Raw genomic sequence first — 27,329 nt, 5'->3', positions numbered from 1 at the left:
TGCGGGTAGCTTGTTTGCTTTCACGCACTGTAAAGTTTTATAAAGGAGGGATCGCGGTCTAATAATGTTGTATTTGGTCCATCAGTAATGTGGCTGCACAGACGGATGAACGCCCAAAGCACTTTCGGAACACTCAACCCGACTTGTAAACTCAACAAATAGCTCACAAAAACATCAAGAGTTGTATAAAAGAGCGCGCATCTGCTTTCGTTTTGAATTCAGATGTCGCTTTTTCAACTTTTTTGACTTCGGCTGAGCAAGTTTTGGACCTCTTGACTTTGAAAAAGTCTCAGAGTTTGTTTTATTTTTCTTAACGGTACTTGCTTCAATTCCATTCACTTCCTTTTTAATCGTTACGTCACAACCACTTTCCTCTGTGACGTCATCGTCTCCAAGATATTTTGAAACTAAAAAACATTTAATTGATAAACATAGTGATTATGCGAACTAAACCCAAAACAAGTGCAACTAACTTTCTTCGTACGAGGAGGCGTTCCACAAGCGGACCCCGCCCTTTTCTCCACCAATAGCAAGCATTCCAGTGACATCAGGATTTGTATGGAAACAATGCACCATCCCCTGTGTACATTGTTGGTTATACAAAACCAGGCAATAAAGACATTAGGTACTTTGTCCAAACGTTAGAATTTATTTATTTAGTGCTACTTTTGCCCATCCAAGTAAAAAGTTATGTTTTCCAGTAGCCTTCCAAATTAGCAGACACTTTTCGGTGGCCAAATGCCTGATCGGCAATACCACACGTGGCTTTCGGTCGGTAAATGAATAAATAAACATTTAAGGCAGTGCAGGCACTTTGTTTACAGTGCCAATGTGTGTAAAATGTTACCCGTAGATTTAAAGCTGAACAGGGCCTTGAACCGTATTTGTTTAGCTGGTTGTTATTACCATTTTTAAATCTTTTTCCATAACTTCGACGGCACTTTCCTCTTGCAACCTCCAAGTTTTCAGTAGTCCGTCACTTGAAGCGCTATAGAGTAGTCCGGACGAAATGGTCAACGACGGGATCGCTTTTTCGTGAGCTTGCCAAATGTAAAGCGGCGCTCGTGGCTTCCGTAAATCACAGTAGTATATGGACCCGGAGTCTGTACTGGCCTAAAAACAAACCCAGTTTAGTCTGATGTTTTTCAACCTCACGTCCGTGAAACATTTTCGTGAGCCCGTGACTACCTCATGACTAACACCACACTGTTTTTATTATTGTAGAATTTCATAACGTCTGCTAATGGTTATGAAACGGTCGAAAACGTTTGTTAGTCCATCCAAACTTTTATTATCTATTTGGTTGAAATAAGCGAATATTACCACAGAAAAAAATGACAAAAACTGAACATAAAAGCTCTGCGAAATCGTCGAATTAGTATGTCGTACCACATCCATGCGCATGCTTTATGGTTCATGCAATATACACCCTAAAATGTAAGGGTGTCCAAAATGTTTTGTGCAGACTCTTGTATGATGTTATTATTAACTTACTGCAAAGTATGAAGTGTCATCAGGATTCCACGCTAACCTCTCGATTTCACTATCCACCTTCCATTTCCCAGTTGGTTTCTTTTCTTCTCGCATATCGAGTGCTATCACTCGTCTGCATCAAAAATAGTGATACGTTTTACCAAGTATTTTTTACAGGTGTTGGCAAGTTTCATGTATCAATACCCAAACGACGAATTTGTATTAGATTCTGTTTAGGTATTCCTATGCAACCGACTGCTTAGGGCATTCCTAGCGAAAAAGTGAAAATTCGCCTCTCCTACTTCGTTTTAAGCGAGATAAGGTAGTGGTATAAATGGCTATATAATTGTCTCTACTATAGCAATTATCACAGTTATACATCTATCATAATTATCTACTTATATGACCTTAAAATTATGAAAGGAAGAAGAAAAAACGTTCTGTAACCAGTTCCGGATTAAGGGTCTGCTGGCCTGTAGGCACATTTTGTAAGTGGCCCGAAAATCAGGGTTGCCAACTAAAAAATTAGAATTATCAGTGTTGCCAAATCATTGTGTATGGTGCATTGCCTGGATTTTTGACTAGCCTGTAGGCACGTGCCTAATTTGCCTAATGGTTAATCCAGCACTGTCTTTAACTCATAAAATACAATTACTAACTTATACTTACTGATATTTACGAGATTACGTTTTCAGTTACATAGTTCCTAACACACAAATGTCAATCGGTCCTGGAGAGAGTTATGTTAATTCGCCTCTGCGAACGCCGCTATAACATAGAGATAACACAGGTGCATTTAACTTAACCTGTGACCTGCCTTAAGCCTGGATCGCCGATTAAGAGCATCACACTACTTTTGTTGGTCGGTGTTCAAACCGCAATCTTTACCGGTTTTTAGAAATAGGATAAGCACAGCGAGTTTAGCAATCAATTGTCCAATTTCCTAAAAAGATGAAGTACAGGCGGTTTGATACACAAAGACAGAAGAAACCTGTTTAAGTAAGAGTTGTAAAATAAAATAAAAATATTTCTGCTTTGCCCACACTAAAATTCAATTGTCCAAACAATATTTTGCAGTTTCAAAGTCAATAAAAGGCCAAATGCTGTAAAATATGTTTACGCATTGGAAAAAAATGTGTTTTATTTTGGACCTATACACGCCAAATGTCACTATCCACACTCGCTTCTTTAATCACTAAGCACAGCTTATGGACTGTAACTAGTGTATCAAAAGGTACAAAAATTCACAACACAGCAACAGTGCTAATATATCACTTGGTTACTTCGTGCATTACCCTTTTGGACGACAAAAATGTGGTACACATTAGTTAAACTAAATCAGTTGATTTTTTGCCCTGATGACTATAAAATAAATATTACATTTTTAGCGATTGACAAAATCTCATACAACCAATGAAAACTTTTTGCGCCCCGCTAAGCGTTTATCGATTTTTTCTCCCAACATCGGCGAACACACAAGAAACAGTTTAAACGTAAACAGATAGCAGATACCGGTTATGGTAAAACCGTACCTATTTGTTTGGGCCTTCTAACTTCTGACGGATGTTAATCGCGGCGCATCTTTAAACAGCTGCAATAAACACTACAGCGTTTATCCGGACTCTGTGGCTTGCCCTGTACACGTTTAATTTCCTTTTCAAGTGTGTTTCACTGGCGCACAAGACAAAAAAGTAGCTTTACTAAGCACCTTACTGTCATTGTAGCAAAAAACGTAGGCATTTTTGTTCAAAAGTTGTGCTTTTAATGTTACTTTATTAAAGATAATCACATTTTGGTCATAACGTCGAATGTCTACCGTTTATGGGTTTTTATGGCAATTATGTTCGTAACAAAAATGAATTCCATTGCAAATGTTTGTAAAGTTTTGTAATCTATTGACTTAATAAACAATGCGCTTCCAAAATTGTTATTCTCAAACAGTGAAAAATACAATAAAAAATATGATTCATAAGCTTATAATGATTAGTTGAAACAAATGATATATTCTTGTTGAGCTGCTATGAGCATAATTTAACAGTTAAACAAAATTGTTCTGTTGAGCATTAGGTAAGTCTGTCCCAAAAATCCATTTTCCACACATTTATTCAATTACATAATAAATACTCTTTTGTGTAGGATTAGGTTTGTTATGCTTGTGCAATTGAAAAATCTAAGAAAAGGAAATAGTGCACTTTGTACTAGAAATTCTATCAGATGTTAGACCGGATTGACGACGAAACACAGCATTTATTAATCCCTAAAACCACCAAATAGGCTTTAAATGTTTGTTATTTCCCACGAATAACACCCACGTTGACGTGTAATACAGCAATGTGTCTAGTCACGAACTTTGAGTTGATCCGGTTTACTGATCATATGATAACATGTTCGATACTTTCATTACCAAAATCAAATTTTCTGTCAGATATACCAACATTTGGACATTTTATACGAAACATCCCCATCAGGGCAACACTTTTCTTTGCTAATTTTTTTATGCAATTTGAAAGATCGCAAGTATCTGTTATACCACATTGTTTTAACCAAGTACAATTTAGTGCGTTTTAGATTGTGGATCCATACTTGGTTTAAGGTTTATAGAAACAAGATAAAACTCAACACTGGTTAGGGCAGCAAGTCTCAAAATAGCGTTGAAAATTCAGTAGGCACCCTTTTTGCTAGCATACGCCTTGTCATTTAGGAATACTTGAGGACCGGCTTATTCGGAATAACGCCTCAGTACGCCTGTCGTAGTACGATTTAGTAAGTAGGGGGTAATTTTAAAGAAACCAGTCCCGTTTATTTATCACTTTGCGGTAATGATTTTGTCATTCGTACGAAACCTACTTGGTACACCATTGCAGAACAAAACGTTTAAAACCAATGCAGACCTCCTGCATAGAATCTAGATACAGTAATCAAGAACACATTCCAAAGACTTTTAGAACCTCCAAAACCTACTTAGCAACGAAATCCGACCTAATCCTTCAGTGCATTTGGCACGTACCTATAGAGGTAGAGTAGCTGCGGTAATGCATTAGGGGCATGCATAGAATGTTCATCAATACAAATAACCTATTGATGGCTGGTCGCTCGTTGAAGTTGGGTTTCAACAGCCACTAAGCCTTTGCAATTCTGTGCTGTGCAGTGCAAACAGGCCGTCAGTGAGTAATCACTCATTTTAACAGAAAGGAACCGGTTAAGTGGAATTGAGTGCTTGTAACGTTAGCATGAAATCTCATTCAATTTGTTGTAGTTTTGGCTTGTTAACGCATAAAACGGTTTTGGAAGCAAAATATGTGTGGCCTGAGATCATCAAGAAACGTATAAATAACGTGAATACATTAGTCGTAAGCATGGTTTGGCTTCAAAGAAGCTTTAACTGTTTGTTACGGTTAATAGCAACAAGCTCACTGTGAACTGACTATGGGCAAACAAGCAAATGAGTTTTCAGTACGATGGACCGAGTTGCCAAGTCAAATATTTAAAAAACGCCAAGCCGCAAAAAATAGCCCCAAAATATGACAACTTTTAACGGGACATATGATTACATGTTAACTGTTTTGAACAGAGAAGGCTTTGCCCTAAAAACCGCAACCTGGTGTCGAAAAGCAGCCCAAAAGAGCGAGAAACCGCCAAACTAGGTAGGGCATGTCTCGAGACTGCTTGCAGTGATGTGGTGTTTGTTGATCACAATTGTCAACTTTAGCTGTGGTGCCTCAGCACTCCAATATCGTCCCAACCAGTGTATTTTCATTCCATACAACCAGACAACGCCAAAGTTGATTTTTAGTCATCAGTCGCTGTGGGGGCCGTAACGTTAAGGGAAACCAAACATGTATTAGACAATAGTTTTGGTATAAGTCACGACATGGCGTGTTCCCATCACAATAGGACATTTGCCTGCAAGCAATATTTTTCACATTCCATTCCGTACGCCCTTTATGACGAATAGCCACCAAGTATTTACAGAGTAAGCTTATGCTTTCAAGGTCGGCAACACACGTGTTTAACATCAGGTTTAGGTTCGCATTGGTATGATTTACAACCAAACTTTAACGAACCGCCTTGTCAGTTTTATTACTGCCACCTTTGTTAATGGCCTAAATGCTAAATGGACATAGGCGCTTCAGGGCTGATCCAAGATGTGCATTTTATGTTGATCTTAAACTCTAAAGGCGTGTGAATGGTAGGTTTGCAATGTAATGTAAAAGTAATGTAATTCTATAACTTTTAAGCCCACTCGGACAAAATGATAAGCGACTCCATATAAATGTCGACAAAAAACGTCATCGTTTGTAATATACAACGCGTGTTTATTATTAAAACATTTCCGCAGGCCTGGCATTATGGCATTTTTAAGGTAAAAAGGTTACACAGTAGCAAATATATCTGTTCAAAGGCTTACACGCAGCAACAAGGCATTGGCTAGAAAATTTCGAATGTTTGGTTTTCTCCAAGATCGCAGGTTCAAACCCCGGCATAGAAACATGGTTTAGTCGAAAACAGCTACATGTTTGAACTTGCAAAATTTGCAAGCCTAGCGTTCAGTAATGTAATAAAACAAACAAACAAACCACCTAACCCTATTTGTGCCTCAACGTGGACCTGGTTAGGGGATTATGTTAATTATCCGCAAAAATCCAATGAGGTTACGGTGTGCAACTATGCGTACCGGAGGCGGCCGCAAGAGTGAAACTAATCCCCGGTTTAAGTTGTTAATACCCGGGTTAACCAAACATGAATCTGGGCCCTATGACGCGTGCCGTTTTCGCTTCATTGGGCTAACTCCATTACTTAACCATGGCCTTATGTTTGTGCATGGAACACTCTATGTTATGGGAAGGTGTATTGTAAACTATAGGTTGAAATGCTACACCCTCAAGCTCGTTACAGCGAAATGACGTCAGAGCAATCGACACAACATATATGGTCAGTTATCACAATAGTAATCGGGGCCTATATTTAGGGTCAACACAACTTGCACCCGAAAAAGGGATTTGGGCCTCTAAATTAGGCTCAATGGTTAAGTGGCCAAATTGTCCAATTAGACAAGCCTATACATTATGAAAATCCATGGAATGTAAGGTTTTCGTCCAACAAATCAATACGAGTCGTGAAAAAAATAAAGTTCTGTCTCGTTATTGGGTTAACAAATTGAGTTTCATTAAACACGGCACCAAACACCGTAAGCTTGCCAAAGACGAAACCCTTTCCGAAACATCAGTGAATATAAATGCTACAATGCATCTATAGCCTATATGGCTTGCAGGAAAGTATTCAGGTCTACAATCCAGAAACAGTATCTTTGCCAAATTTCTGGGCCGCACCTGTTGTTGCCGAAATAGCAGAAGGCAATGGGTGCAATGTTTCTCCCCATAACATATGTTTGGTATGTAAGTTACTTACATATGTAAGTTACTTGCACGTACCCCCTCAAGTGAAACGAAATTTCTCTTTTCGTCAAATGCCAAATACCCAGCAATCAATCGCGTTGAAATTAGGTTAAATCCATATCAGCACCAAATGTTAACAATTCACCCTGTTTGGCACTAGTAGACGTCCTGTATTGCTTCCACCGACAAAATTAAATTACCGGTTTGGCTAGAAAGATTAAAACAAAATATACCGGCCTGTTTAGTGGTTAAATACGACATTTACATGTAGGGGTATTTTGAGAACAGGCAGTTCTCCAATTGGATCAAGTGGTGGAGCAAACGACTTATAAAGCTGATTTGAACTTTTTTTCCGTCATTTACTTCCGGTTTACACTACTGGACAGGTTCCTACTTTTTCCCATGCCACCAAAATTACCCAAAATTATTTTCGTTCTAAACTAGTCGCCAACAATTATTTACTTCGAATATACACCATGTTTTTGAAAATACGTCAATTTGTTTCTATTGTGACGTCATAGACGAAAAACTTTTGCGAGACTTACAAAGCAGTTTACAGGTGGTCTTAGATTTTGAAATTGTTCTTTGTATGGCTTTCTCTGGGCGTTATAACGTACACTACAGAAATATGAAGAAAAATCAAACACCACTAAATTTACTGGCAAATTCCGTCTTCAAACAGACATTTTAGCAAAAAAATTGAAAAATGTTAAAAAAGTTGTTAGTACATATACTGTATATACATGAACAAACCTAGCAAGTCAAAATTCGGTTGGTTGGCGTACAAATATAGAAAAAAAGGCGCAGTAATTGCTTTTCAGTTTTGCGTAAAGTGGACTGAAAAAAGGGCGACCTGGTTTTGAGGGAGGCCAAACAGAGCCAGAATGACTGCACGAGCGATCTGTCTTCGCTGAAGTTTCGCCACACGACTAAAACCGCGTCGACCAAAACCGTTTTAGCGGAAGATGAAAAGTAGGTAAAAGGCATTTTCACTTGCAGCAATAAGACGGTGCAAGTAGTTTGGCCTGGAAATGCAGCCTTCGTGTGTTTTAACCGACGCCACAGTTTAAGTGGAGTAAAAAGGAAAGTGCTGCATTGGGAAAATGTTACATTAGCGTTTTGCTTTTATTGAAAGACAGAAAAAGTCAACATATAAGTCATAGTTAACTTGCGTTTTACTGGGTAATGATGATTTGTCGAAACGTCATGATTTTTTCTATACAGGGATATTACCTTGTGGTTTTTGCAGAGAATATTTAAAAACGAGTATGATGCCACTTTTACAGCCAAAAAAGGTTGTTAGCATTGAATCAAGTCGTGGTATTTGATAGACTTGTTGATATGTTGGTTTGTTTTATCAAGGTTGTATATGTTATCAGTTCGTTGCAATACAGCTAAAGCTTCATTCTAAACCATGACCAACGCTAATAGGCTTGTCAACGTAGACAAACGTGTGGGGATTAGAGCCCACTACATTGTGAATACAATGACTTTGCATAGCAAGACGTAGGACTTTTGGTTAACCAATGTGTTGCTTGTTGGTTGTATTGGGCTGCTGGTCTGTTGTGACAATTTTTAGATTGTTGTAAGTACACAACAAAATGAATTAACACAGAAAAGGCACATATTATTACCTCTAAATACCATATGTTATAAATTTGCTGGCACTGCGAATACGTTTTCGATATTCCCCCCTGGGTTGTAACACAGTTTTTTTTTGAATTTTTTTCGTGAAAAAAATGGACGTGTTTATGTGTTTATTGTGGGTGTTATATCAGGTTAAGATTGTCATAAAACGTCCCAGTTAACAAATTAAGTGGAATTTGTACACAAAGAATGGTGTCACTCAAGGATTAATGTCAAGACGCTAAAAGAGGATTTCTGATCACTTCATAGCTCAAATAATACGTAAAAGAAAAGTCTTAAAATAGTAATTTTCATCGATAGTGATCAAATGGTGTTTATAAAATAGCATTAGCACACACATGACTTTATTTGAAAGAGCAAGCACTTTTTGCATTTTTTTAATTCTCAAGACTGCTAGCATAAATAAGTTTAAATAAGCACCACAAACGTTAACAACATGGAATACAAAATATATGTTATTCTCCTTAAAACTGTAATTCTTATTAGCGCTTCAGTAATAGGATGTAGCTTAACACAGGACAATTACCCTTACATTTTTGGCCAAAAGTGCTGACATTGTCGGAATGTCAGTGTATCTTAAATCTTTTAACGCTATGGGTCGCTTTGTTATGCGTGGGCAAATTTAAGGATAGTCAGTGGTGACAGTCAAAAATAGTTTTATGGCCTTGCTATCTCATATCGCATGCTACGTGTAAAAAATACATCAAAACTTACTTTACCAATGGTGACGTCCAGGTTTTTTTTAAGGTTTGGTTTGGGTGACCGCTAAGTAGTTTTAAGAGACCGCAAGTGTTTCATTTAAATACCAAAAATTAGCCATATTTAATTTTGGGAAACCGCTGGAGAAATTTGGCACCCAAAACACCTTAAAAAAACACTGGTGACGTCAATAATTTATCAAACACGTGACTTACCCGTCGCACGCCCCGCTGAGCAAGCACGTGGTGTCGTTCGGCCGCCACTCAATGCTTTGCACCTATTACAAGATATATATGTTAGTAAGAGGTAAAAACAAAATACATAGTGATAAAAATGTTAAATAGATTGCCGTATAAACAAAATACGTCTAAATATATACGAAAGTTACTAACACGAAAAATATATGCTTAAGTGTTACTTTCGTCACATTTTCTGGCGGAACGTAAACACACATTGCGAAACGCAATGCCCAAGGTGTTTCAGATGCTGAACAGTTACACAAAGGAAACACTTATACATTGACTGTGGGATAAAAAATGCCAGTGTTGACACGAGAAGTCACGAGGTCAATGACGTAACAAAGACCAAGTGGGTGTGGTTAGGGCTGGGTCAGGTGCAGGTAGTTTATTATCGAGAATGTTTGTCCCCTGTCGGGAGTGTTAAATTATGCGAAGTATGTTTGATACTTAAGTGGGAGAAAATCTAGTTTAAACACTTCGTAATTTCGGGTATTTATACATGAAATAAATCAAAGGTCATCAACCTTAAACTGATCGCGTATTTTTTCTATTGCTGAATACCACCAAAACCCTTTTTCAACGGGTGGACCATGATATTGGCCTGTTTTGATCAACCAGGCCAGCATAATTCTGAAACCAGCAAGTTTTACAGCTTCAGAAAAATGTCTAAAACATAAATTTTGTCCCAAATCAGGGCATATCAGTTGGGTTAGAAAGCTACTCGCGTACCAACGCAAAGTTCCGATGTATCGCTACTGGTTCGCGTACCACAGGTTGAGAACCAGTGCTATAAATGGTGCTGTTAACTTTACAGCTTTATTTGATTGCCAGCTTGATCAAACTTTTGCTCGGTAGGTATTGGTTTTCTATTTGAAACGCGATTTAATGATCTAGAAATTGGATTCAAACACATTCTATTTTGGACATTGAAGGGGTTTTGTTATAGCCGTTAAAATTCTGTTGACCTCTGTACTGAATGTACAAGTTTTCTGAAATATAATCTTATTATTTTGGGGCTTGAAACAGGTTTTTAAATGTGCATTACACTGCAAAAAAGGGCTTCTTCGAAATATTTGCTTTTTTTAGAAGTTTTGGAACCTGCTTTTTAAGTTACTATACACTTGGAAATCTTCGAGAAATATACAAGTTAACTAAGCAAAGACAACCTCAGCCCTAAATTTTTGTAATTTTAATTTAAATCAACTTTCTAAACCATTTTATGTTTACAACTAAACAATTAATGGCAGGCGCAGGCCCTTGATAATATTTACAATTGTTCTTCGATGCAAAACTTGTTAATGTTACGACACGCTCAAAAACCACAAGTGTATTGATCGATAACATGGACAAAAACCAGAATTTAATTGATCTTAATGCGAAAAACCGTATTGTCAGTTCTTACAGCCGCCTGATCTCCTGTTATCTATTTCCTAATCAGTAGCCCAGGATTTCACAATGAGAGTCTTTGCCCAAACAACGAGTCTGTAAGCCACAGACATTTACTTTAACGCAGATGAAACCTCTGTTTGTGAAAGAGAACAAAAGTCCATTATACCAAGCATAGTGTTTTTCTTTCAGCTGATTAGATCAGATTTTTGACATAGTGTCGGGGATACGACATTGACAGATAGTAAAACCAAGCAGTAACGTGACTCTTACATTTACCAGCAAAGCAAGGTTCGCATTACAATGCAGTAAACTTTTTGTGTGTAAAAAGACAACACGAAAAAAATTGGTTAATGTAAATTTGGCGTAAAACAGTACAAACGTTTTTTTATGTCAGTATAAATTACAAATACACGCTGATATTCAATAGAAAACAAGAATTTTAGGGTACGCCGTTGATAAGTAATTAGCACACTGAGGCCCATGTTTTCCCTACCTACTCCAATTTGTGGAAACTTAAGTGAGGTTTCAAACGGATCGCTGCGCTTATTGTCTAGTTTCCGTGTTGACAAAGTTTCAGATGTTTGTGTTACGAATCAGTGGCAATAAACAATTGGGAAAAGTAGTTTAAACAAAATATACCATTTAAAATACATGAGAACGTTAGTGGGTAAAAAAACATTAAATGTGGGAATGCTGGGTGACCGGTTTATTCGGTATAACGCCTTCAATGGGTCTAATGTACTATAATTTGTATGTGAGTGTACGTGCTGTATAGAATTTATGCACATCTTAACTTAAACCAGTGTATTCATTTCTCGCACTATAGGTAAAGCATTTCCGTAAACCTACTAAATCCGAAACCGATCGTTTATGGCAAATCTTTCAACATATAAAGGGATGTAAGCCTGTATATAATACAAAGTCACAGATTTTCGGGATCAGTGATCAGGATAAGCTACTGTTCCTTGTTAACGCGATGGTTTAGTGTATCTGTAAGTTACACCAATCCTGGGTAACCAAAATGCCAACAACCAAGCAAGTGAAAATCGTCTATGATCGTCCGTTTTTTTTAATGAAGTTTAGTTAAATGTTGACGCATTCATGAAAATTGAATTGACAAAACAGTTAGATGCAGAATTTAGCATTCTTTTTAATATTAAAAAAGTCGTTGTAGAAAGAGCCTTTTCAAAAGATCTTGTACACAGAAACTGGAACAAGCATTTAAGTCAAGGTGTCAATTTTTTTAAAGTCTCCAATATTTTTTTAAAAACTGCAAATATATTGGTGTTGTAAATGTAGAGGCTTTTTACGTCTTTCAAAAGTGCCTCAAAAGTCCAAATCAGTCGATTAATTCTTTTACAAACCAGTATGAATCATTTCAACTCGATAAGTGTTTACTTTCCTAATGCTCTTCATGTTAAAGCTTTTAAAATTTGACCGAACAAGAAATCATGCATTCATTCCTGTATCTAAACCGGGCAATATATGTCCAACACGTGTTTAAAACTCCTAATACAGAAATAGTTATGTTAACAAATTCCTATCCCTACTAAACATGCTGGGTATTTAGTAGCTGAAGAGTGTTACGGAGTACCGTACAAACAAATGGAGTATTTGCATGTAGACGAGTAGCGTATATACACAGCATAGAGAGTAGGTGCTTGAACAAGACAAAGCAAGTTTGTGTAGAAGAATAAACATCCTTAACGTTTTTTCAAGCGAAACTACTGATCTTGAGAGCTCAGTTTGTTGAGTTCAAGTACAAGGTATCGACGTGAAGTTGTATATGCTAATATGTGGACGCTGTGAACGATTTATAAATACTCCTATTGATTTCGTTTTGAAAGGTTTCCTTTTTTGCCTTGAAAATTGCAATGACCATTATAAAATCGGCGCACACTGTTTCGACCTATAAGTTCTCATCAATGCAGCTAGTGACAAGAGAAAAGGCAAGCTATCTCTTGTAACTAGCTGCACTTGTGAGACATTGTATGTCGAAACAGTGTGCACTGTCTGCTGCTAATCATTTATTGCCTTAATGCCTTTATGCTACAAAATCCTTAAAAGAATAAAAAATGTGTACAACAGTACAATTTGAAGTTACAGTTTTTGTGACTATAACCACAACCAACTAACTGCGTCACGACAAAGTCATAAAAAGGTCAAACTGCGGCAAGGACAAGCAAAGCCCACCAACGTGGCACTTCTTAGCCATATCTGTCGCCTTTACAAAACTAATACCACAGAACCAATAGTCCAATACACAAGTGGGGCGTTGTTATAGCAACAAACCGAACAAGTTCACGTAATATGGCAACAGGCACTTCCCTCCTTTGGCCAAAACCGGGTCATCGACACTTGCATCACAAAGGCTCTGGCGTCACAATCCGCCGCGAACGCGCGTAGGTTACGCAATCGACGAACAAACAAATGGTTGGGATACCGGTAACTGGTTTTACTTAAGAATATTTAGTTACTGTTCCAGCTTCATGACAGCTGCAAGTGTAAGTGGAATTTAGAACGTTTAAAGAACGTTTGGAGATCAGTTTCAGACAGTTAAACGTAGCATTTTCTTTTAGTTTTAGAGCAAGTTATGCGTTTGCAGGTTTTAGATAAAAACAAGACTGTCCTTTTATTTATAGTTAGACAGTGAAAACGAGCAATGAGAGCTTTTGGTCACCAGCAATGTACAAACAAATTAGCCTTGATTGCTAAAAATAAAAATTTTTAGTCTGCGAAAACATTGCTTCTTTGCGTTTTGCAATTACAATATATGTTTTTGTTGTTGACTGTACAAAGCTGGCTAAAAAAGCAATTAACGTTGCTAAGTCGTTTTGAGCCTTATTTATACTACAAGGTCCAAAGGTTAACGTGGCAACAATGTATCGCCTTTGCTTTCATCTGTTGGTAGGAAGTTAGATTAAAAGATTTGATTCTTATCTCTGTGTGCATAACCCAGCAGTATTTCAAACAAACATTAAATTACATTAAACGTTATATCCTGTTGTTAATAAGATATAAATCCACTACCACAAAAAATCGTTCATACTAATCTTATACAATCAATTAAATGGGAAATTTGGCACGTTTTTAACCAGACAAAATATTAGGCATATTTAACGGGTTGCCTTGGTGTTGTACTGTAAACCATACCACAATCAACATAACCAGCGGGACAACAGCACCAACTGTGAACGGCATGCCTCATACCGTGTAAAGGATTTTGCCATAACGGAGATATATTTGAAGTAGCGTTTGAGTTTGAAGACTGTCCTTGCTCATACTGTGCGAGCAAACATAGACATCAGTAAATCTTGCGAATATGTGTATTAAGGCGACGGGACAGTCGGCCATAAATAACTCTATGGGCGATGGTATACCGCCAAGTTCGGCCTAAAGGGTCACGCCCATGAGAGAAAGTATGTCTAGCGATTTGGCAGAGTGCTGGCTACTAGAGGTTACGAGTGCTTACAGAGGGTGCAATAAAACGATTTTTGATGATAAAGGGCAAGTAAGCAAAGAAACAGTTTGTCGCGTCTGACATTTTTTTAAATGACAAAGCATAAATTTACAGTTTAAATGTTGTACCGTCTTACAGTTGACCAATATTTCACTAGTCAGTTCAAAACATGTTCACAAATGATTTTTCTTGGGTAGATAGACTGACAACTTTACAAAAAGCTACAGAGTATGTTTGGAAAACTTTCGTAGCTTTGTGAACAGTTAAAAAGCGAGAATGTTGTTAGGTTATCACAGATGTTCAATGTATGAATCCCTTGTTTAACTCAGTTCATACAGCATTAGTCCCCAGTTAGTTTAAACTTTAAAGCATAGGTCTCAACCGGGGTAAAAAGAGGCCAATTTCGCATTGCTTGGGGATAAATATGGATAAAAGTCAAGTTTTTAAAAGCCTTGTGATGATGAACGTGATTTGGTATAGGCGTTAATTCCACTTGGCGCACGTGCACAGTCATAGGCATCTTTTGGATGCCATAAACGTAATAAGCGTAGTTAGCATTTGACACATGTTTTGTAACTAACTTCTGGTAATCATTGACAAGTGGCAAGTATTATGTTGCATGTTTTGTGAACTATGTTTGATGACATGTGTTTGTCAAAGTAATAATCAGTAGCCTTTTTCCGCAGCTGTACAAACCCGCGCGAATAAACTAACGCTTAGGGTTACACAATGTGGAGAAGTATCCACTTGAAGTTGTGTTTGTTCGCAACAGCCTTGACTTTTGTTCACGGACTTGGGGAATTTTCTGATCAATCAGCCGCAATTCCAGCATCAAATCCTGGCCGAAATTTAACAAAAACTCGAAAGACCGTTGGAAGTGTTTTGGCTATGGACGTTGCTACAGGAGACGGATACAGCACTAAGCTCATCGTAAAATCTCACAGTCGCGTCTGTGGTGAGTTTGTTGTCCCACTTGACGGTTTTTATGCCTTCACGGTGACAAGGAAACGTACCAACGACGTTTTTGCGCTGAATATCACGAACGGCGACGAAACGATGGAGACTGTACAGTTTTTCAGACGTAAACGAAACGCGAAGACTAATGACCACTATCTTGAACAAGGCAACAGGTAAACTGTGTCGTTTCACTGTATTTTTTGCTGTGTAATACAAGCATTTAATAAAAGTGTGGGCTCCGACGCTAATAGCTGTTAATACTAAAAATACCGAACAAGCGTTTCGTCCACATGGTTGCATATTTACTAAATTTGTCGTTTAACTGGTGTGGTGCTAAACAACATATTAATTCTTTTTCAAGAACTTGTGGGAACGAGTTTTCGCTTGTGTTTGAAATATTTCAATTTATTGCTCTGAAAAAGCATTTCCGTTCTGGAAAAAACTTCGCAAAAAACAACTATTAGCATCACCAGTTGAACAACAAATTTGTCAAATAAATCGAAACGCAACCGTCCACGTTCTTGTAAGATCGTGGGTTCGAACCTTACCTCAACCACACTTATCTCGTGCAATAGTACGGCGAAACTTGTGACACCGATTCACTATAAGACTACCAATTTAAACAAACTATACGTAAACAGTTTGACGACATAATCATTAGCATAAATAAGACAGTTAGAAAGATATTTTCTTTCGTGTGTGAAATAATTTAGGAATTATTCTTTTCGTTTCATTTGTAAAGACCTTTTCCCAACCTAGTGTACGAAAAAATCACCTAATATACAGGTTTAAAGTAAATATTTTAATATGAACGTTTAAAATTGTAACAGGGATAGTTAAAGCGTTCTCGGGCAGTTACGTTCCAAATTACGCTCTGGTTACTATCAAGGAGCTTGGTAAAAGAAAATGAACTTTCGCCAAATCCACACAAACGCTCGCTGCGTGTCCTTTAAACCTTTAAAAGGATCTTTATACCAATGCGTGCTGCGGTGAGGTTTTGTTCAAAGCGGTGCTTAGCGCAACAATAAAGTCCAAGCCTTTCCGAACTTGTCTGCGGTTTTCGAAATGACACACCTAGAAATGCCCGCACAAGAGCCTTTGCTACTGCGAGGGAATAAGATAAGAATGTGCAGCACTGTAGGGCTCGTTCACACGCTTTTAAGTGCACAAAGGTAGTAATAAACAAGACAAGGTTGTGAACCAGGCAATTTGCACGGGGTATAGCCGTGGTTATATGATATACGACGTTCCTCTATGATAGTATCGCAGGTTGTGTTGGAATTTCATGGTATATTAATAGTAAGGAATCTTGCCAATAGTATCATGAGCAATTATCACAGATAGCAAAGAACGTTGTTCCCAGACATAAAATCTAAATACTTTTTCCAATGAGTATCCATTTTACCCTTTCGACATGCAAGTTTTGGTTGAAGTCGGAAATGTAAAATTTTAGACACAAACTTCGCAAAAATGACGTTGTGCCCTTTAAAAGCCTTGACACGAAACGTTAACCTGTTGAGCAAGATTCATACGCGACAAGTTGGCTAATAGATAACATCTAAAAGAAGTCAACGCACAAAGAAAGACATATTTCACAAAACGACGGCAGTTTCAAAATTAATTTGAAAGTGCAATAACCAAGGGTTTAACAAAGTACAATAAGACGTTTTTAACAAAAATAGTTGCATACTTAACTTCACGGTTTACGTTTACCTATATCTGTTTAGCGGGCAATGTACTGAGTGATTTTAGGTAAGGCAGTGGTTCTCAAGCACTCTTACTGTGTACCACCCAGTGGCGTATCCAAGGGGGGGGGGGGGGGGGGGGGGTTGGGGGTCCGGACCCCCCCCCCTTTTCAAAAAGTTGTGCGTAAATTAAATAGGCCAAAATCGTTCCGTTTACCACTGCGTGATAACAGGGAGTCGTTATCTCAAAGACGTGAGCCTTCAGTCTCTTGTATTCGCTTGTTATCTAATCGCCAATTGTGACGTAACAAGGGTTTAATAAGGAGGTTTATGCGCTAACAATCGGAAAGTTACGTTCCGGCTAGGACGCTGATAGCAGTTTCTTGCTAAATGGTAACAGCACTAAGTGCAACATATCAAACTGTTTTTGCATTTGAACAATGTAAAAGTGTTAAAAACGTGTAATGTTGTGTTGCTTTGATCCGCCAAACACGTAATAGTTTGTCAAAAACATTAGATCGATGTAAATCGAGTTATGTTATTAGGGTAATTTGTTACTTGCCAGGCACAATTTATGCCTTCTGCAGTTACCACCTTTAGTGCATTCGTGACTTTGCGCAACTTAACAGTAGGATTACCGCTTCAGCAAGAGATTTAGTTCTTTAGAAATTGGACCCTGTTTTTTTAAGCAACGATTTTGATTACCTGACAGTCACGCTTATTTTGCAGTTGCAGTTTGGCTGAGTAAGCTAGATAGCAGCGGCGAAATCAGAAAACTACAAAGCTTTTGCTAAAATTACCTGTTCTTCCTGTCAATTAGATGGGTAGAGAAACCGCCAATTTTGGAAAAAGTGCTTTGCCGCATAACGCGTCGTTTTGAACGACGTGTGACGTCATAATGACGTCATTGGGGATTTCCCCCAAAAAAATTGTTGGACCCCCCCCTTTAAAAATTTCTGGATACGCCCCTGGTACCACCTAGCATTTTTTTGCAGCGTATTCCTTAATAAATTCACCAAGCAAAGAACCAACCATTTCTTTGTGACTATGTTACCACATTTTTTAAACCAGCACAGTGGTAATTCCACAGAATTTCTAACAAATATGTTTTTGCCCAATGTCAGATCTAATCATTTAATTGGGACAAGATGCAACATAAAAACCTTTTTGTGTGATTTATGTCATCAGCATTGGCAATGTCACAAGCGTGCTTTAGCCAAGACATGGCAAAGAGAAAGATATATTCAAAACGTCTCGGTAAAATTGAGTATGGCATAAAAAACAACACACGTACTTCATGGAAAGCTTGAGCATAAACATAAAGAACTTGGAAAATTGGTAACATTTGAAAAATTTGACAACAGACAAAAAGTCAAATTCATAGTGCAATAATTGGAAAACAGCACGTTAATCCGGAAACCGAACATTCTCATAAAATGCGGCATTGGTCCAATAAATGCCCGTTATCTGGATGTAAGGGCCGCATCCGGTTTGGGTGTGATAAAAACCCGTTTACTGACAACATTCACACGCGTTTGAAGCGAATCAGTGAAATGCGTTGTCTGCAAGTGAAGTTACAAAAAAGTGGATGTTTTGTACAACAAAGTTGTCAAAAGTCAAAACAGAACAGTTGGGATTCAATACATAGTTAAAGTAGTCCAAATCATCCAACAAAGTTTAAAAACATGTTCACACATTAAGAATAGCGATATCAGTCACATACAGCCCTTTAGCTATTAACAGTCACATCACATGTCCTTTTTTCACTTACGGCCGTCAGTGTGTAAATACATGAAAAGTCTAGCAACTGGATAAGTAAGTTCACTTCACCAGATACATAAATATTTTTTATCCCACCAAACCAAGCCATTGTTCAAATCAGTGATAGAAGCCAAATATATACCGTAAGCATTTCATCCATGCCAGCAAACGCGAAATACAAGGGTATATATCAAGCCTTATTTACATTTATGGTGAATCCTGGTTTCGTGGCCTCTCGGCGCAACGCAACACACCCAGACATCACGTACTACGAGGCTCGGCGGCACATTTTATGACCAGGCACAAAATATAGCTGGTTGTAGAGCAAACACAGGCCACAGGACGAGACCGTCGAACCTCAGACTTTTTGTGCTCATTGCGCCGAATGTGTGCACTCAGACTCCGGTGGAATGCAAAACACGAAGCTCGATGCCTTGCACCAAACCGCAGCTTCAAGACGCCTGCTCATTTTGACCGCAAATTTTAGACGACGCCTTTTATGGTAATGTGGCTCTAGGGATTGCGGGAATGATTACGGGAAAATGGGTCGTTCGCTGCCAGGCTCGTGCTGTGGTAAAGCTAGCAGACCACCAAAAGCGGCCATCAATTACCATGTCAAATGAATGAGTCAAAAATGCGGGATCAGTTTTACCCGTTAACAATTTTTCAAAGAAAAGACAAGACTATTAAGGCATGTAAACGTTTGCCTGTATTTAGTATGAAGTCACTATGTGATGTAATGTGTTTCGTTTTTCTTTTTCATTTATGATACATAAGCCCATTTTATGATACATAAGCCGCCTTAGGTTCAGATTTAACTTTCTTTGTTGAGGGCTAATTTTTTGAGCGTAATTCAAGCTTTTGTTCGCAGAATTACTTACATTTTGACACGAGACCACACAACTGGAAGACACGAAACAGGCAGTGATGTCAAACACAAGCGTAAATATGACAACGTCAAAAGTAAGTTATACCAGTGTACATTATAAACATAAATTCAGTTGATATGGAAACACGTTAAAAAAAATCGAAATAACACTGCCGAATGCACATTTCGCCTAAAAATTGGCATCGTCAGTTCCTAGTTATATATCCCGAAGTTTTGACTGATTTTGTTGTTTGAAAACGTATTTCAATATTTAGCCTTACAGTGATCGTCGATGAAACATGTTCACTTTTAGGGGGTCAGATTCTACTAAATCGTTTGATTCTCAGTTTTAAAATAAAGTTAACAACGATTGATTCATACCACGTCAATGCTAAAAAAACAAGCACAGATCAAGACTTTTAAAATATCTCACATAGCGTAAGTCGTAAACCATACGTATATAACAAAGTCAATCTTAAGTAAATATAACAAAGTCAATCTATAGTCAATCAAAACTGGTAGAGAGTATCTTGAAAGTTTTTTATTTGAATCTTTCCAATTTTTTATCCAACATGTAAAACACGGCTTTGGTTTTAATTATTTAACTCCTTTAAACTTTTTATTTAAGGACACAAGAACAAGATGACACGACGTCACAAGAAATCGAAACGACACGCTGAAGGGAAAACCCCACCTGGTCACGTGATTGCATTTTCGGTGGCGTCAACGAAGAGCTTTATCGGTGGGGAGGGAGAGGACCGCCACGACCAGCGTTTGGGGAGGGCGGTACATAATCAGGGAAAGATTTCATTCGACAAGGTTTTGGTAAACGAAGGCGACGCGTTTTCGAAGCAAGATAGCGAGTTTGTGGCGCCAACTAGCGGAACGTACTACTTCGCTTTTACTGTTGGGAAATACCCCAGGAAGAAACTGTCCGTAGCGTTGATGAAGAATGACAATTTATTTCAGGTAATTGAATTACTGCGTGTGATCTTTTTAAGATTTCAAAGCAAGGTCAACGTTTTTGAAGTCGTTATCGCAAAGAGCAACAATTTGCTACACATACCTCATAAAAACTTGTACTTCAAACTTCAAACTAGAATCTCCCAGCTCGTTGCTTGGTGGATAAGACTATAATGAACTTAATACCCAGTGTTTTTTTAAGGTGTTTTGGGGGACCGTTTCGGTCCAAATTTCTCCAGCGGTTTCCCAAAAAGCAAATATGGCTATTTTTTGGTATTTAAATGAAACACTTGCGGTCTCTTAAAACTACTTAGCGGTCACCCAAACCAAACCTTAAAAAAACCCTGCTAATACCTATTGATTTATGTTCATGAAAAACATTAAGTCATTCGTCCTTAAACATTTAAAATATATATATTTCGCCTCAACTATACATCATCAGTATCTTTTTTAAAGACTTAATGCTCTTCATTAACTTAGACCTCATAAATATGTCCATAATTTTCAAGTTCCAAAATAAGGTTCACCATTTATTTGAGAAGTTAACAAAATTTGACAATCTATTATTTAAAGATTCTCATCTACAATGACAGCAGATCCAACAAACGAGAAATGCAAAGTCAAAACGTCATGCTCCAGCTGCGTGCGGGCGACACCGTGTGGCTACGAAGTTACAACGCGCCTGGATACGCTGTCTTCAGTAACCATGGCAACTACATCACGTTTAACGGCTATCGACTCAGCGCCTTATGACACCACAATGAACTCACCTTCTCGCGGTGACCCCGGAAGACGCGCGACTGCGTTCCCACGCGCAGGTCCCATAGCGCCACCGTCTGGTCGGCGGACGAACTTGCCAAGTTGTGTCTGAAGCAATAAAACACATATATTTAGGAACTTTGGTTTGAGTCTTTTTGTGCTTGTCTTGATTTGTTTGTTTGTGTCTGCGCACCAAGTGTTAGGGATTAAGAAAATTTACAAAATTATTATCGTGCAATGTATACGAAACAAGACGAAAAACTATGCTGAGTGTATTATTTTTGGAATAGATGTTCACAGTAGAACGGCTTGTCTTTTCAAAAATGTCTTGTTCTACTCAAAACATCGAGTTTAAACTTTACACAAAAGTGCAAGTACAGTAAACATCGGTTAGTTCGTACCCGTTTGAACTACAAAACTTTTCGGGCAAAAATCCGGGTTAACCGATGTCAATTAGTTTAAGCCCTGCCACATTACAAATCATTTGTACATTTGTAAGATATAGATTAACCAAATCAAGTTTAATCGAGGTTTTCTGTAATAAACAACAAAGTGACCATAGTAAATACTTTCAAAATCAGAATTTTCGCAACTGGGAATAGCTTAGAAATACAGGGCACAGACATGATTCGTTCGAGACTAACATACAACGTCAAAACAAGGCAAAACATTTACATATATTTCAGTCATAAAAAAAATCCAAATATTTGTTTTTAATTCTAACCATTTGATACCATATTTCAAACAACCACTTGATACCATATTTTAAAGTATTACATGCACAAGTACAAAATAGGTATGATACATTTGTGATGGTGGTAACAAAAATATGTTAATACAAACATTATGATGTGACAGTACCTTAATAATGGGTTCCAAGATAAATCCATTATTGCGTCTGTATGACAAGAGGGGAGTGATTTCATTTTACGGTGCTTTTTCTGCAACATATAATACTTGGTAAACTTTAATGCTGGCAAAGTTCTGACCACCAAAACAACTAATTCTTCTACTTCCAGGACATGCACATAAACGACAGACCCAGCATTGCTTCAGGCGGAGTTGCACAGGGTAAATGAGGCCCTGCGGTTAAATGGCTACCCGAACTGGATTCTCCGTGATCACAAAAAGATTTCACGGAAAGAAATCCAGTACAAAGAACGTGCCTTCGTCACCTTACCTTACATACCAAGGTTAACAGACATAATCCGTCGTATGTTGACCGATTTCGGAGTATCGGTTGGGGTCAAACCAGCAAACACCCTACGTCAGATGCTGTCGCACCCAAAAGATCCTCTAGATGCTACTGCAACTAGGGGTGTGGTGTATGCTATACCGTGCGGGGAGTGTGACGAAATATACATCGGTGAGACTGGTAGAAGTCTAAATACGCGCCGGAAGGAGCACGAAAGGGATGTGGGCAAGAAGGATGCGAAAAAATCAGCGTTGGCAAACCATGCAACCACTCACCATCACAGCATTAACTTTTCTGCTGCTCAAGTGTTGGTGAAGGAAACTGATTTTCACAAGCGAAGTTTCCTAGAGTCTTGGAACATCCATTCACGCGCCAACACAATGAACGTTAAAACAGATGTTCTAATGCCGATAAATTATCGGTCGCTTTTACACTACTGAGCTTGTTTTATCGCTACGGTGGTGCGAGTTTGCAGCCGCGTGATCTTGTTATCGCTGTTTTACATGTGTGTGGTTTGCATTTTGTCGCTTTAAAAGAAATTTGTCCTGCAAGTTATGTCATTATCCTGATGAAGGCGTCTTGTATAGGACGTCGAAACGTCGATTGTTTACAATAAAACTGCTGGATGAGCAATACTTAGTCATGCACATAAACATTGTTTAGCCACAGTCAATCAACTATTCTAAAAATGTTCAAAATCAATCTGAACCCACAGTGCTTACAATTTTTTTGCCTTTGTTTTAAGTGTTACAGTACAACCTAAGTCATACCATCTTAACTCCAAGTGTAAAAGCAGGTTCGATCGTGTTCAACACATCAATATCCCACACCTCTATAACTGAGTTGATGTTACCGATAGCAATAAAGTTTCCTGGATACCAAAAAAGAATTTAGGCATTGAAGATTTAAACTTGTGCATCAGTATCAAACCTTTGTCATAATTCTCATCCTCAGCACCAGCATCAAAATCAAGCCATTCCATACACAAGGGGGCGCTGGACAATGGAATGTCATGGTGCACATAGAAATCATGAGATTTTCGGTTGTAAGCTGAATCCAAAAAAATATTAAAAATTCAGTTTGAAAGTTTTATTGAAATATAATGTTCACACATTTCAGTTTCTCGGAAAAAAACATAGTTTTGTAAAACTATTTTTTTAGAAATCATATGTATCAAATGCACAAAAAATGTTGCCTCACTTATTTACACACAAGCAGGCAATGTTGTTGCATGCGTGTCCAACTTGGTAATGCCAGTTATATATCACTGAACTCGCCGGGCCGAAATATTTCGGCCGAATCAGGGCCGAAACCGAATATAATTTCGGCCGAATCAGGGCGAACCTAAAATCCTCTTTTTGCAAGTTGTTTTCAAACAAACCTTGTGTTGTTGGTGCGGGTTAACTCAATTATGACAAACCAAAATCACTTCCACAATGCGGAAGCTTTACTAAACTTGTAAAATTTTGCAGACAACGTGGCTCGCATTTTATAGAAACAGCATTTATTTAATTAATGATGTTTCGTTTTGGCGAAAATGAAAGTTTAGGCATTAATTCCATGCAGTCAAAAAGTTCGGTTTCTGCCGAATTTTCAAAAAATATTCGGGCCGAAACCGAAACATTGGAAAACAGCATATTCAGCCAAAATGTTTCAGCCAACCGAGACTTGTGCATCACTAACATTTACTCTCAAAGGTTAACTTTTTTCACTTGATCAAAAAGTTAACTGTTTTCAAAGATGTTAAATATTGTACAGTTAAGAGTCAACTAGGCATCTTTGCATTGTGTTGTTACAATATTATCTAACCAAATATTCAACAATTGAAATTTTGGAAAAGTATCCCACATATTATCCAAACTTAACTCAATACCAAACTTTTACAGTTCAGATTAAAAAGTCTATAATTTAAAATTAACAAAGTTTAAGTTGCTTTGTCAGCATAAACATAAAAGGCCAAACAAAATTTACCATGTATCTCAAGAAGGCTGCAGTCTCTTTCACATCTTCCACAAACAAGAAGATTGTCATCTTGATTTAGTTTTAAAGCTTCCTTTTCCAACATTTCATTTTCAGACTGTTGAAAACAAAGTTGACATATTGCACTCTCCTTCAACCAATGATTGATTTCACCAAATTCTTTAAATTACTTCTGAGTTTTTCACTAACCCCAATTTTTGCATTTATTTATTATTTTAAACCTGTTTCTAATAATTTTAAGAGACCTTTACCATGCTAAAAACAAGGGGGGTTTCTGCAGTACACTTACCTCATCTGATGCATCTTTATTGCTGACAATGTAAGGGTCATCATCGTTGCTTGCAAAAACAACTAAACTGGACAGACCAAGGTCATTTCCATCAGCTGAAACAAGACAGGCAGAAAGTAGTGATCATAATACATATGTTTTATTTCCTTTCCCCCCTGGAGTCTGGGTAACTTTTTGTAAAAATCTTATGATTCATCACCAACATAGCAAGCTTTCCATATTTTAGCATTGTTCTAAAACATTTGGGGTACCATTTTCTTCCAACCAACCTGGTTCAGTTGGAAACTTACTGTTAAGGACATGCTGATTCTTAGTTATACAAAGCAAACAGTCTAGTACCGAGCAATTTTAATATGTGCAGAATAGAGTTACACAATTAAAATTGCATAGACTTGATGACTATGTGTACGTCAGTGGCATTTCAATTTCAACCAATTTACAAACTGCTCTACGACACACTAGCACAAAAAATGGTTGCATATGATATTGGTGTCACATTATCCCATGCAGTTATAAATTTACCTTCCTCATTGTCATAATTATCCAAGTCAAATTCCTTTAGATCATCATACTCTTCAGTGGGTTTGTTTAGCTGAAAAATATCAAATATAATAAAATTAAAATACAACATTTAAGAAGTCATTAAAACAACACTCACATGTTTGTAAACCATCAACATTTGGCATATTAAATTGGCTAAGCATACAGTAATAGAAAATTTTAACTTTGCAAACATGATTTGTTGTCCCCACATATTGCATTGAGTAGGGTGACCCATGTGTTTTCATAACTTCAACTATTGGAAGTATATTTCTTGTCAAAATATTCGTGCAGTGCATTGGCATTGCAGCAGATATTTTGTGCTTCTTATTTTTGCAAGCATTTTACTTCAAACAAACTACTTATTAATGTGAGTAAAAAGGTAATGTTTTGGAATGGTGTACAGATAAAGGAGCATCAGTTCATGCAAGCCTACGTTGTATCGTTAATCATTCTTTGTTTGAGTGAAGATTTGATTTATAATTCTTGAGAAAAATAAGACTTAATGTGTGTTGCATAACCAGAATCAAAGACAAGACCGAATTGTCCTCTTGTGGATGATGTTGTCTCTATGTGGTATGTAGCAATCCCCAAGAGTCAAAGAAGCATTTTTAAGAATATCATAGCCCAGAAAGTCATAAGAATATCATAGCCCAGAAAGCTCTGCTGACACAGGCAAACATTTCCAGACCAAGAGTCAGTCAAAGGTTTGTTATTTATTGCAGGAACCAACCACAAAACAAGCATTATGTAGATCACTTTGAAGCAGTTGTAAACATATGAAAATAATAACAAAAACAACAAATTATCAACATGAACATTAATGCTTACATTTTCTGACTCTGGCTCACTTGCATCACTTTGGTCTGATTCAGATTCTTGCTTGATTGCACTGAATGAATATATGAGAACTTGTTTTAGTTTCTTGGTGCATAATGTCCAGTCTGCAGAACATGGCAGTTCCCGGTGAGATCTCGCGCATGCAGAACCAAAATGTCCCGCATGCGCGCGTGCACGACCCGTAAGTTCGCGTGCAAGGTCAATTTCAGCAGGCGCAAAACAAGTAAATAAGGTCAAGGCAGTACAATTAAATGCCTTTCGTGCGAAATTTCCGTGTGCAACCCCACAAAATTGGCGTGCAAAATTTTTTTTCAAAAAATAATCGCGCGTGCAGCTGCCACACTCTGCAGACTGGCATAATGTTATGTCAAGAATACCAATTCATAAGCATTATAGACTTTAGTAATAGCACACTTTAGAGGTGATAATTTCCTCCTTAAACCAAAATCAAATGCCTCCCACAATACTTTTTACCTGCATATTTTTTAAGCCATGGCAAAACCTAACCATTCCTTGATCAATTTTTATTAATTTTTTTTTAAGAAACTTTAAAATCACACTGGTCTTAATTTGTAACTTTTGTTTACCTTCCATCCTCAATTGCTTGCTTAAGTTCATCATTGGAAAGTAGAATCTTATCGGGCACTGGCTTGGCGGCTTCACGTTTTATCCATCTCAGGCAAAATATTTGACTGCTTCCACCAGGACCTGACTGTTCGTCAACTTCCATGCATGCAAAATACTGACTGGGGCTTAATGAAATTCACAGCAGCAACAATTACAAGATTTACTAACTAACCAACAAATTGACAAACACTTTGAAACCACATTTAAAAAAATCCCCTAAATAAGTTTAAGCATGGAAAACCGATAAAATTATCCGGTGCATTTGAGGCATCTATTTACAGGCGCATTTGTCTCAAACTTCAAAGGTTAGTAAAATATTATTCTAAAATATTTTTTTAATGCCAACTTAAAGTATATTTAGATAAATAGCATTTGAAAGCAAAATTTGCACATACAATTTTTCGTCCTCGCCATAGAAAATATTAATCCGAAGCACTAAAGCCTGTTTCGAACAAGTATGGCAAAAGTTATATGTTTTTTCCACCAAGATTATTTATAGCATTAACAGAGTTACTAAATGCCTATTTTTAACAACTTGATTAGAGTTTTAGGCAGGCTACTC

The 27,329-nt window shown here is 37.6% G+C and overlaps 2 protein-coding genes across 2 annotated transcripts; one reads left to right on the top strand and one right to left on the bottom strand.

Moving 5' to 3' along the window:
* Positions 1-64: 64 nt before the first annotated feature.
* LOC145239641 (periodic tryptophan protein 1 homolog) lies at positions 65-26,981 on the bottom strand. The gene is made up of 14 exons (XM_080103008.1): positions 26,728-26,981; positions 26,132-26,192; positions 25,283-25,352; positions 24,761-24,855; positions 24,463-24,568; positions 23,422-23,541; positions 23,262-23,362; positions 22,158-22,237; positions 21,308-21,404; positions 9,431-9,492; positions 1,495-1,606; positions 907-1,113; positions 474-579; positions 65-407 (listed from the first exon to the last, which is right to left on the bottom strand). Exons 1-14 carry the CDS (start codon positions 26,868-26,870, stop codon positions 175-177), a joined length of 1,593 nt encoding a protein of 530 aa, XP_079959134.1. The 5' UTR covers positions 26,871-26,981; the 3' UTR covers positions 65-174.
* LOC145239643 (uncharacterized) lies at positions 14,961-21,560 on the top strand. The gene is made up of 4 exons (XM_080103011.1): positions 14,961-15,433; positions 19,578-19,669; positions 20,203-20,543; positions 21,111-21,560. Exons 1-4 carry the CDS (start codon positions 15,033-15,035, stop codon positions 21,288-21,290), a joined length of 1,014 nt encoding a protein of 337 aa, XP_079959137.1. The 5' UTR covers positions 14,961-15,032; the 3' UTR covers positions 21,291-21,560.
* Positions 26,982-27,329: the final 348 nt, after the last annotated feature.

This window comes from Phallusia mammillata, chromosome 7, assembly GCF_965637545.1.
Source record: "Phallusia mammillata chromosome 7, kaPhaMamm4.hap1.1, whole genome shotgun sequence".
In the NCBI taxonomy this organism is placed as follows: Eukaryota; Metazoa; Chordata; class Ascidiacea; order Phlebobranchia; family Ascidiidae; genus Phallusia; species Phallusia mammillata.
Note: the sequence above shows the minus strand (reverse complement) of the source record. Positions and strands in the feature narration are given on the sequence as shown.

What these genes read in the sequence shown, in the direction of transcription:
- LOC145239641 (XM_080103008.1), bottom strand. Translation starts at nt 26,870, where the DNA reads ATGGAAGTTGACGAACAGTCAGGTCCTGGTGGAAGCAGTCAAATATTT. An exon ending in GTGAGCCAGAGTCAGAAAAT is followed by an intron (nt 25,353 to 26,131) that starts GTAAGCATTAAT and finishes GATATTTTTCAG; the next exon opens with CTAAACAAACCCACTGAAGA. An exon ending in ATGACACTTCATACTTTGCA is followed by an intron (nt 1,114 to 1,494) that starts GTAAGTTAATAA and finishes GTTTGTTTTTAG; the next exon opens with GCCAGTACAGACTCCGGGTC.
- LOC145239643 (XM_080103011.1), top strand. Translation starts at nt 15,033, where the DNA reads ATGTGGAGAAGTATCCACTTGAAGTTGTGTTTGTTCGCAACAGCCTTG. An exon ending in TAAATATGACAACGTCAAAA is followed by an intron (nt 19,670 to 20,202) that starts GTAAGTTATACC and finishes TTTTTATTTAAG; the next exon opens with GACACAAGAACAAGATGACA. An exon ending in AGAATGACAATTTATTTCAG is followed by an intron (nt 20,544 to 21,110) that starts GTAATTGAATTA and finishes TATTATTTAAAG; the next exon opens with ATTCTCATCTACAATGACAG.